The following is a 12,306-nucleotide window of genomic DNA, read 5'->3' on the forward strand; positions in this document are numbered from 1 at the left end:
GGATGTGGATGCACTTTCCTCTTTGGGCCTCTTGGCATTACGCCCTTCTGGCTTTCCTCCCAGGTCACTGGATTTCCTTCTGACATCTTTGCTGTTTCTTTTTCCTCTCCTTAATCTCTCTAAGCTGTTGCACCCTAGGGCCCAACCCTCAGACTCCTTTTCTTCTCTCTTCCCTCCCAGAATGATTTCATCCACGCCCACGGAGGTATTTACCCATCACTCACAGCTACTGTCCGCAGCACTTCGCAACGTTATGGCTGTTAACTCATTTAATTCTGTCACAGCCCTATAAGGTAGGCACTATCCTTATCTCCATTTGAAAGAGGGGAAATTGAGTCAAGGATAGGTTTAGCAACTCATCCAAGATCCCACGGTCATGACTGGCCCCCAGACCCCCAGGCAACTGGAGTCCACTGTCCTCAAACAGGGGGAACTTTGGGCAAGAGCTGTTTTCAGGGAGCCGAGACCACCGAGGAGGTGTATCTGCCACTGGAGAGGCAGAGCAAGAGAGGGAGAAATACCCTGGCTTCTCTCTTCCTCCAGCGGCTGGTCTGCTTCTTGCACCTCCCATTGGCTGAAACTACCTGGAGGCCAGGTTGCAAGGGCACTTGGGAAATGTAGTTCCCTTTCTCAGCCTCAGCACTACTGATAGTTGGGCAGCTATCCTGGGCATGAGAGGACACTCAGCAGCAGCCCTGGGCTCTACGCACTTGATGCCAGGAGCACACCACCCCCTGCAGTTGTGACAATGACAAACGTCTCCAGGTATTGCCAAATGTCCCCTGGGAGAACAGAGCTGCTCCCCCCACCCCCAGTTAAGAACCGCTGTGCTGACCACCATGCTGGGCTTTCTTCCATCTCTAATATCACATGGCCAATCGGAACCCCCCAAAACCTGTTCCTCCCCCAGCCTTCCCACCTCAGCAAATGATAGCCCCCCTCACGCAGGTCCTTAAGCTAAATACTTAGACATTGTCTGGCCTCCTTTCATTCACTCCCAGCCCTCCCCCTCATCCAATCTGTCAGCAAGGCTGATCAGCCCAACCAGCAGAATGTGAGCTGGATCTATTGCCCTCAGCCCCTAGTCTGAGCCACCATCACTCTTCCCTGGGACACCTTCATCAGCCTCCTCTTCCCAGGTCCCCTTGCTGCCACCTCTATTGCCCTTAGAGTCTGGTCCCCACGGAGCAGCTTAAAACCTTCCAAGGACTCCCCATCCCATTTAAGTTCCACACACATACCCACAGCCACGCTAAGGAAGTACCTTCCTCTCAAGCCTCATTTCCCTCCACTCTCCCTTCACTCCCTCACCACTGACCAGTGGATGCTTCAGTCCCATCCTGCTGCCACAGGGCCTTTGCACAGCCTTTGCTCTCCCTGCCCCATGCTTCCCAGAGCTGGTTCCTCATCTTTCAGCTCTCAGCTTTCCTTGAACACCCTGCAGAAGCCTGTCCCATTTGTTCTTCTCCATCCTGACCCTTGGTTTATTCTGTCTGCAGCATTTCCTACAATGTTTTATTGCTTTGCCTGTTTCCTGTCTGTAGCAGGTTGAATGGCAGTCCCTGAAAAGATATGTCCGCATCAGATCTCTGGCACCAGTGAATATGACATTATTTGGGGGGAAAAAAGGACTTTGAAAGACATCACTAAAGATGTCAAGATAAGGAGATCATTCTGGACTGTGAGACACACACACAGAGACAGACACAGAGGACACAGCCAAGTGACGATGGAGGCCGAGGCAGGAGTGAGGCAGGCTCAAGCCAAGGAATGCATGGAGCCAGCAGAAGCTGGCAGAGGCCAGGACAGATTCTCCCCTGCAGCCTGGAGATGGAGAAAGACACTGCCAACACCTCGGTTTCAACCCTGACTCCAGAACTGTGAAACAATATATCCGTTGTTGCAAGCCACCAGTTTTTGAGACTGTGTGACAGCAGCCACAGGAAACAGAACACAGGCAGCCTTCCCTCCCACGAGGCCATGTGCCCAGGAGAGCAGAACCCATATCTGCGATGTTCCTCCCCATAACCCCAGCCTCAGCACAGCGCCCATTGCTGATAACAAAATAAAGGAATAGTCTGACTTGAAGATGCTCTTAATTTCTTCATCCCAGCCGGAAATTGTTCATTTCTCTTTAGGTTCCTCCCCATCCCCCGGAGATAGGAGGCTCACTCCCTTCAGAACAGCGGTTCTCTCGCGGCACTTCTGCCCTCCAGGGGACATGTGGCAGTGGCTGGGGACATTTCATTGTCACTGTTCCGGGGGGAGGGATGCTGCTGGTATCGAGTAGGTAGAGGCCAGGGCTGCTGCCCAACATCCTACAAGGCACAGGAAAGCCCTCAGGACAGAGAATGAAACCTCACATTTCAGCAGTGCTGATGCTGAGAAACTCAGGACTAAACTTAGTACTTAATGCCCATAGGACAATGATTGCCTCCTGAATCTATTCCTCTTCTTCCAGTAGCAGTCCCTCAGTTTCCCCTGAAACAGCACCTCCCCCCAGTCTGGTTCCTTTGGGTAGAGGCGACTCCACCCCCAACTCCAGAAATGGCACGAGACCTGGCCTGGGAGGCCAAGTATCCTCCCCACCACAGCAGTTGGTTCAGGATTAGCTATGCTTCCCCACCTCCCCACTAAAAAAACTCACGTCCAATAAAAGACAGATTTTAAATTTAGAGGCCATGTAATTAACCCTCCCATTTCCCACTGGACACAGAATTGTGGGAACAAAAATTGGGAGCATCTAGGACCTCTTGTCTGCCTCCATGACGGTAAAGAATGACTGAGAATGGAGGAAAACATTCCAACGAAAGTGGAGTTAAGAGATAGAAGGCAGGGATAGGAGGGGAGGGCCTCTGAGATATTGTCTGAACTCCTGGATACAGCTGGACCTGAAGGCATTTTCTCCTACATCTTTCAGTTATGTGCGGTAATAAATACTATTTCTGACCAAGCTGGTTTCGGTTGGGTTTCTGTCACAAGATCTAAGATTCTTGCTTGAAACTTCTGCAGACTAAGCTCAGAATTTCCTCAAATCTTAAACTTCTCCAACTGAACATCCTTTATTTCTTCCACTGTTCCCCAAGGGACCTGACTCCCATGCTCCTCTTAAAGCCCAGGCCTCAGAACATCATCCCTGAAATCAAAGAGGCGTGGCCCATCTCTGCAATGTGGTGAGATCTTCAGAAGCCCAACAATGCCCACCCAACACACCCTCCGATCCTGCCCACTTCCTGGCACCATTAGTGTTAGCAAAGGAGACACATGTGTTACTCTGCGCTGTAACTGCCCATTTCCTCATCTATTTCCATGAGCTGCAGGAAGGTCTCTGGCTCATTCACTGCGGGTTCTCCATCACCAAGTGCGTGGAACTAGCACAAAGAAGTGTCTGCGAGGTGGTGGTAGAATCATCATTATTGTTACTGTTGCTATTATGACCATCATTTGCCCCATTTTACCAATGAGAAAACCAAAAGGGAGAAGCCTAAACACTTGCTCGAAGTCACATGACTAGGAACAGGTAGAGACAGGTGATCTCAGGCACTCCACCTCGACCTCGGCTCACCAGCTACCACCTGCCCATAACGAAAGAGCGCTCGGCAAATACGGACTGAATCAGAGATGAGCCAGCAAGCGCTGTAAGGAGGCAGACAGTACGTTTCTTTGACTTCGCAGGTCACGGGGTCTCTGTCGTGACTGCTCACGGAGAGAAAGCAGCCGTGGGCAGCGTGTCAGCAACCCATGTGCCAGTTACATTTGTTTACAAAAAGAGGCAGTCAGCCCCCAGTTCTAGTGTGCTGACCCCTTATTAAATGACCGCATGAGTGAAGTGACTATTTGAATATTTACTGAGCCCCTACTGTGTGACGGGTGCTGTTCTAGGCACCGAGGACACAGTTGTGAACCAAATAGACAAAAAGCATTGCCCTAATATTCCAGTTGAGGGAGGAGACAATTAGTAACTAAGTAAAAACTGTGAAACAAGGCAGAGAACGGAAGGTGTGCGTGTGCGGAGTGGGGGCGGGAGGTGCGATTTTACATATGGAAACCAGGGGAAATCTCTCTGATAGGAAGTCTGAAGAAGATAAGAGAATAGCCAAAGTGTAGATAGGCGGGGAAGAGGGATCTGAGAAGAAAGAACATCACAGGCAAAGGCCCTGGGGTTGGATTGCACCTGGTGGGTTTAGGAACAGTGAGGAGGCCCATGTGGCTGGAGTTGCGTGAGGGAGGGGGAGAGAGGGAGGAGATGAGGGCCGAGGGGTGAGCAGAGGCCAGATACATAGGCTCTTCTGGGTCATGATGAAGATTTTGGTCTTTTGCTCCAAGGGTAGCCTGGGACGGCCGGGCGCAAGGTGAGGGACATGGGTTTCCAGCATCCTCTGTGACAGTGAACAGAACAGAAAGTCATGGAAAAGAAGACACAGTGCCAAATGTTGACCCTCTGGGCTTCCGTCCCCATCAGCCCTAATGGATATGTTGAGATTAAGTCTTCCACCCAACCCAACCCAATTCAACCCACTTGGCTGAGCTCTGCTTATACCCAGGTCCCCCTGCCCCCAGCTGAATCCTGCCCCCATGGCTTTGGTCCAGGTCCTCCTCATTCCTCATCCCCCTGAAGTTTCCTCCAAGCCAGCTCCCTCCAGACCTGCATCTCTGAAGCCAGCGAGGCATTATCCTGGGGTCCTTTGGCCCTGCCTTCTCTATATCCACCCAACCCATTTCCTTGTCCTCTCTGGCGCCCAGCTAAACTACATTCCCAGCCTGTCTTGCAGTTGGATAGAACCATGTGATGGAGTTTTGGGCAACAGAACAGAGGTGATAATGCCATGTCTGGGCCTGGGCCATGAAAACCTCCCAGGGTTTCACCCCTCACAACTCCCTCCTCGCCCTCTGGCTGAATACAGGACTCCAAGGACGTCGGGGAGGGTGGTGCTATGGGATGGAAGGAGCCCAGGTCCTGTGGGGACTTTGTAAGGAGGGCTTCCCCCTTAATCCCTCAGCTGACCCAAACTGGATGTGATATAAGCAAGGAGCAAACTCTTGAAAGTCACTGAAGCAATGTAGTTTGTTACAGCAGCTAACATGACGCATCCTGACCTATACCACACCCTACAGGCAGCTCAGACCCACTGAAATCAAATGAACAAAAAGAATGACTCCCATTAATTTAGCTTTTGTTGTACATCAATCATACCTCAATCTGCCAATCACCATGATAGGAATTTAACTCAGCTTATCACATTGAACCCTCATACAACCCTGAGATAAAGGTGCTGTGATATCTACATTTTAGAGATAAGATAACCAGGGCTCAGATGGGTTAAGTAATTTTTTTCCTCTCCAAGATCACAGTGCTAGTAAGTATCTGACTTGAAACTCAAAGCAGTCTAATATATAAAGAGTTCCTAAAAATCAATAAGAAAAAAAAGGCCCACAGTGCCAGAAGGAAAAAAATAATGGGCAAAGGATATGAACAATTATTATTTTGCAGGGGGAAAATATAAATAGCTCTTCAACATAAGAAAAGAGGCTCCACCTCACTCAGAATAAAAGAAATATAAACTGAGCCATAATGAGGTCTTTTTATCACCCATCAATTTGGCATAAATCCAAAAGCTTAACAACAGAACTGTCTGCCGGCGAGGCAATGGAGTGAAAAAAGCACTCTCAGACATTGCTAATGGTAGTGTAATTGGAACAAGTCATCTGGGAACAATCCCATACAAAGAACAATTTGACAAGACTTACCAAAAACACAGACTCACCCGCTTTGAGCCAGCAAACCCTTCAGAGAATTTATCACGTGGGTATCCTTGCTCATGTGTACGGCCACAGTGATAACACTTACATGTAGCTAGGCACTTTCCTAGGTTCTTGATAGTAACTCATTTATCCTTCACCACAATGCTTTCATTTCAGATGGAGATTTATTATCTCCATTTTACAGGTGAAGAAACAGAAGCACAGAGAGGTTAAGGAACATGGCCAAGGTCACACAATGAAGGAGCTGCAAAAAGGTTCACGGACAAGGTTATTGATTGCAGTAAGTTTGTCAGAACAAAAGCCTGGCGCAGACTAAGTGCCCATCAGTGGGGGTAATGGTAAAATAAGTGTTTGCCCAGCCATGTGATGGAATAGAGCTCAGAGCAGCTGTTAAGAGCAGGGATCCTGGAGTGGAGTGAGGGCAGAGCTCAGTGGTAGGGTCATGCTCAGCATGCACCAGGTCCTGGGTCCAACCCCCAGTGCCCCAATCAAATAAAGAAATAAACAAACAAACAAACAAACCTAATTGCCCCCCACCCACACAAAAATAAATAAATAAATAACAAGAATAAGAGGGGAGAGTGTAGCTTAAGCAGTAGAGCGCATGCTTAGCATACGCAAGGTCCTGGGTTCCATCCCCAGTATCTCTTCTAAAAATAAATAAATAAATAAGCCTAATTACTTCCCCTCTAAGTAAAGTGAATAAATAAGAAGTGCAAAGTGCAAACCATTAAAAAAAAAAAAAAAAAAAAAAAGGAATAGAGATCCTGGGACCAAGCTGCCTGGTTCAAATTCAACTCTGTCACTTTCAAGTTAGGTGCCCTGGGGCAAGTGACTTAACTTCCCTGCGTCTCAGTTTCCCCATGTGCAATACGGTGCTGATGGTACTACCTACATCGTAGGCTGTTCTGAGGATGGCACGAGTTAGTCTGTGGAAAGCCTTTGGACCGGGGGTGGGGGGAACTTTTCCTACAAAGGTCTGGATAGTAAGCATCTTCAGCTTCACCAGCCAAACACTCCCTGCGGCAATTAGCTGTACTGTTGTCATGGGAAATCAGCCAGAGACAAAGCATAAATGAATGGGTGTGGCTGTGTGCCAATAAAACTTTATTTATAAAATGTGCTATGGTCCAGATTCGGCCCTCCCGCTGTAGGTTGCCAGCCCCCAGTTTAGACGAATGCCTCGCACCCAGTGGGCACAATGTAAATAGTTTGTTAAATCAATGGACAATCTGAAATATCATGCAGTCATTTTTTTCCAAAGAATGCAAGCAATCTCTATGTATTGATTTCAAAAGATGCCCAAGACAGTTATTAAAGTGAGGGTATAAAGCAGTGGGTGGTACGTGCCGTCTTTCCTGGTAAGGGCAGAGTGTAGTTAGCAAGAACCTAAATTCCTATTTGCATAAATATATACAGTCAACTTAAAAAAAAAAATGGGTAGTTACTACGGGGGAGGGTAAGACGGGGTATCTGAGGGTGAGGGCTAAAAGTTACATTTTACCCTATGCACTTTTTTATGTTTTAATTTTTGAATGATCCACGTGTATCATTTAACCAAAGAGTTAAATATTTTAAAGCTTCTACCAGGCTGTCTGTGCCCTAGCATGGGGCTCTTCAACCTCAGCCCTGTTGACATTGGGCAGGCTAATTCTCAGTTGTGTGTGAAATTGTAGGATATTGAACAGCATCCCTGGCCTCTATCCGCTAGATGCCAGTAGCAGCTCCCAGATGTGACAACACAGACTATCTCCAGACATCGCCAAGTGTCCCCTGGGGAGCAAAACCACCCCAGCTGAGAACCACTGTCCTAAACCCAAATCCTACAGGCTGTGCTGAGCTGCCAAACCTCGCACAATCCCACATCTTTCCTAAAAAGACTTTTCAGCAAGGGTTTATCGGGTGTCAACACTGCACTGAGCAGTGCTGAAATATTACAATGGTCCTCCCCAGAGAGATGCCATTTTTATCCACCCTTCACTGATGGGGAAACAGGCTCAGAGAGGTGAAGCCAGGAAGTGGAGCTGCTAGGATTTGAACCCAGGTCTGGCTCCTCCAAGCCATGGCCCATCCTGTTCTGACTCTCCCACCCTCTCCCTTCCCCACCTCTGCCAGTGGCACCAGCCTTTATGGGCTGGGGACCCTGACATCCTCTTGGCCCCAGTGACCGCTCCCAACCCAAGTCTAATCGGCTCGCCCGTCCTGGTGATCTTTCCCACAATGACTGTCACATTCGTTTCTTCCTCTCCACTCCCTTGGCCTTCAAGTTTCATCTCTGCAACTCAGAATTTGGGCTCCCAGAGAGAGTGGAGGAGAGAATGATGGTGTCTGGTCATCACCGCGGCCACCTCTGGTGATACCATCGTCTCTCTGGGTCTCAGATCTCAGAGGGCCTGACCAGCTTGGAGATTCACTGCAATCTAACCTCGCCCGTGACCCATTGCCGCCAGCCAGGCCCCTGCAGCACGGTGCAGACTACGTGGGAACTGACCAGTTCTCCTCCCAGGGCCTTGGCACTGGCAGTGCCCCTGCCAGGAGCGCAGTTTCCTCAGATTCACATGGTTCATTCCCTCAGTTTGCCGGAGTCTCCTCTCAAATGTCACCAGGCCTCTGGTGCAAGAGTGCAACCTCGTACTCCCAAGCCCCTTTCTCCAGAACACGTACCATCTCTGACAATTTATGTTTCCTTATTTGCCCACTGTCCGTGTCTCCCACTAGAATGCAGCCTCCTTAACACAGGGGTTTGTATGTGTCTTGTTCTCGCTGTTTTGGCACCAAGAAGAGGCCGGGCATACATTGTAACTGTTGATGAATGAATGAATGAATGAATGAACATTCTCTTCCCACCCTCAACCCAGGAAATAACTGAGCAAAAGCAGAGCAACTCCGAAGAGGAAATGAGAGAAACTGGGAAGCACCCCAAGTCCAGCCTCCACACCCTTATTTATGCCATTCCCCCAATGGGAGCACCCTCCCTTCTCTTTCCCCACCCTTCCACATCCCCAGCGGTTCATGGTCCAGGCTTAAATCTATTTACAAATAGGGACTTTCAAACCTATAGAAGCTGTTCTTGTGGACCCTCCCTCCGGCTCAGTGTGACCACCTTTTAGCTTTCCACACACGGCCCCACTGTGAAGGGGCACAGGGCTGAGCTTTGAAGGGAGACAAAATGCACAGGGCAAAAGATCCAGAGCTCCCAGATGAGGAAGATCACGCCTGCCTAGTGTGGGACCTGATACAGCTAGGTGCCGGAAGCCAGAGCAACAAGAAAACTCCTACTCACTCATCAAAACCCAGCGTAAATGTCCCCTCTGTCATAAAGCCTGACTCCCCCAGGCAAGGTCTTGCCTTTGCTCCAGGCCCCCGCCCAGGGGTTTCTTCCTCTGCCCCAGGCCTGACAACACGGGGCTGGGGGATATCTGTCTCCTCGAGTCTGGGAGCATCTTGAGCGTCAGACGCAGGCCAGGGTCCTCAGCATTGCCCAGCACAGAAAATCAAGACACATTAATCCCTGCAGCAGTCCTCCTAGAGATTAATGCCAGGTCCCCTTGCGCTTCATCAGAGAGCCAGCTGTAGGGAAGATGCCAGCAGGGATGGAAGTTCATCCTTAAGTCTATCCACCTTCCCATTAGCTGCTATTGAAGCCTCACAGAATCTTGACTGCTTGCAGGTCTGACACCTGAAGGGTCTGATGGCTACTTCCTTATAAGCTGGACGCCAGAAGGAGGAAAAAAATGTAGGCGAATTTGGGATGGCCTGTGGCCAGAGCAGCTGGCCATGGGGGGAGGGGGCCTCTGGGGTTCCCTCATTCTCTCAGGAAGCCTGCCTGAGCTAGGGGAGGATGGGCCACGCACCTCTCTTATGCATGGCCCTGTCCCCAAGAGACACCCTCAGGGACCCCTCCCTGAGCAGCTACTTCCCCTCCCCCCATTCGCACGTGGCACCTCAGACCAGGGAGAAGGCAATGCCCCACTAGCCCGCGGCTCTTCCAGACAAGGCTTTCGTCCAGGGGTAGAGCCTGCGGGCTAGATGGCCAGTGTGCCTTCGGACCTCCAGGGCAGGCAAGGCGCCCCTAACTGCCAGCCATCAGCCGACATCACTTCCACCCAGCACTCCGGAGGCCATAGGGAACCAGAGAAGGTGCTACCCGGAGAGACCCAGTCAGTTTACCACCCCCACCCAACCGCATTCAAATAGGAATTTGAATATATTTCCTGAGCTGGGGGCGGCGGCAGTCAAATCCACCTCCCCCTGGAACCTCAGGCCCTTGCAGAAATCCCTACAGAGAAAAAGCAGCTATTTTTAGGATCCAAAATCCCAAGACCCTCTCTTGAGGCTCAGGGTCATGTCCTGCCTCGAGATGGCCCCTGGGATGGATGGAGCTACAGAGCCCGGAGCCCGGAGCCCACAGCCCGCCCCGCAGTCGCCCCATGCTGCCCCAGGCCCAGGCAGGAAGCCAAGGGGAAGATGTGAGGGGAAGGAAGGGGCCCAGGCCCCGGGAGGAGGAGATGCATGTGGGGGAAGGAGTCGGAGGAGGCCCCTCCCCCAGGGCCAGAATCTTGGAGGAGGGGGGAGATGTCAAAGGAGTCAAAAGCCTCAGGTATCCTACCAGCCACCCAAGGGGTTACCAGCGCCCCTCAGGAACCCCCACAGCCCCGTCTGGGGGCTCGGTCTCCAGAGGAGTCAGCCTGGGGTTTGGGAGCGTCAGCCTCAAGTCTGCCGTTCTCAGCCTAAGCGTGGCTAACGGGGAGCCTATTGGCCCGTTGCCATTAACCTCGGGTGGGCCACCCCAGAATCGCTGAGTGTCACCGCCGCCGCTTCCCGGTACCTGGTGTCAGACCCAGAGTCAGGAGCAGATTCCGCTCTACGCTGCCGGCCTGGAGGCGCCGGTGCATCAGCCCCCTGGTGCCAACCTTGGAGTGGCGGCGGGGGGGTCTGCCTCTCCCCTCCCACCCTTGGGCCGGCCAGCCTGTGGCGGGCTCACCTGGGACATCTGGGGACGCAGGTTGACTTCTCGCAGGTTGATGGCGTGGGGAAGGAGGTTGTTGAGCAGCTGGCAGAGCAGGACGCCATCCCGGAGGGCTTGAGCCAGCTCGCACACCTGGGCCCCATCCCAGGTCACGCGGTGGCTGGGCGGCAGGACCCGGCACTGGATCAGCCAGTGGGTGCACTGGCGCCACAGCTCCATGGCCGCTGCCTTCCCGGGCCGGGCCGCGCACCCTCGCCGCCTCCTCCGCCCGCCCGCCCGCCCGCCCGCCTGTGCTAGCTAGCTACCACTTCCTCTTCTTTGCCTGTAACTGTCGCCCTGAGAGGGGGTGGAGGAGGAGGAGCCGTGGGGTGGGGGCGGATGGGGGCGGGGGAGCACCTGCAGCCCAGCCCCGCCCAGCCCCTTTCAAGCAGGACCACGCCTCTCTTTCCCCCAAAACTGAACACCTGGGCACCCAGGAGTGAGGTCAGTGTAACCAGACTGAGACCTGCTGCCTTCCTCTACATCCAACCCCAGAGCAGTACCGCCTCCGAAAAAGACCCAAAATCCGCCTTCTTCCCACCCCTCCCTCCTCTGCCTCCACCCTAGTCAGCCCCGCATCCTTGCTAGCCTGACCTAGTAGGTCTCCTTCCGCTGTCGGTCCCCGCGCTCCTGTTCTCAGCCCCTGCAGTCTGGACTCCCCCATCAGAGCGCACTCGTGAACGCCTAAGTCATCTTGTTCCAAAGCCCCCCTCACTGGGGTCAAAGTCCTCCCTGCAGCCCGCAAGGCTCTGTACGTTATGCCCTCATCCCTGCCCTTACCTCCTCCACTCTCCCACTCGTTCACTCTGCTCCGGCCACACGGGTTCCCTCAGTGTTTCTCCAGCCCACCAGGTCACCCCAGAATCCTGCCCTAGAATCCTGCCACAGGGCCTTTGCACATTATCTCCCTCCGCCTGAGGCGACTTCGCTTGGCTAGCTCCCTCACCTCCTGCGACTTTGCTCTCCTGAAGTCTTCCCAAAACTTTCCATTTCAAATCACAGCCTTTTCCCCTACTCCATCACACCCTACCCAACTTCCCCACATCTAGCCCTGATCACTGTCTGACAAATCTATTTTATTATACTGATTTCCTTATTGTGTATTTAGAAATTTGTGTCTCTTTTGTTGGACTCCACCCTCAGCACCTGGCACATATGCATGCTTCGTAAATATTTGTTGCATCAATGAATGAATGAGTGAATGAATGACTAGTTGAAAGCTCTATTGGCTCTACCTCTGACACTTATCCCAAATCTATTCATTTATCCCCATGTCCCTGGCCACCATCATCTCTTTCCTTATAGACTTCAATCGTGTCATTTTAATTTAGCAAATGTTTACTCTCTTCGTAGCCCTTATCATTACCTGAAATCATCTGGTCTAGGAGGTCTCTCTCTCCCCACTTCCACCCACAGTCTTCCCTACCCCCTCCACCTCAGAAGGCACCCCTGCCTTGGATTTTCTTCTTTAATTATTGTAGCCACTTGGGGGCGCTAGACCCCTTCACTGGTCATACCCACTACTCTACCAAAAC

The 12,306-nt window shown here is 51.7% G+C and overlaps 1 protein-coding gene across 1 annotated transcript in view; it reads right to left on the reverse strand.

Moving 5' to 3' along the window:
• The window catches only part of VAV1 (vav guanine nucleotide exchange factor 1), a 47,754-nt gene extending 36,681 nt beyond the window's left edge, over window positions 1-11,073 (reverse strand). The window contains exon 1 of the mRNA XM_032465742.1: window positions 10,748-11,073. Within this exon, the coding sequence (XP_032321633.1) occupies window positions 10,748-10,951 (204 nt within the window). The 5' untranslated portion in view covers window positions 10,952-11,073. The remainder of the gene's footprint in view (window positions 1-10,747) is intronic.
• Window positions 11,074-12,306: the final 1,233 nt, after the last annotated feature.

The sequence above is a fragment of the Camelus ferus genome, chromosome 22 (assembly GCF_009834535.1).
Source record: "Camelus ferus isolate YT-003-E chromosome 22, BCGSAC_Cfer_1.0, whole genome shotgun sequence".
Lineage (NCBI taxonomy): Eukaryota > Metazoa > Chordata > Mammalia > Artiodactyla > Camelidae > Camelus > Camelus ferus.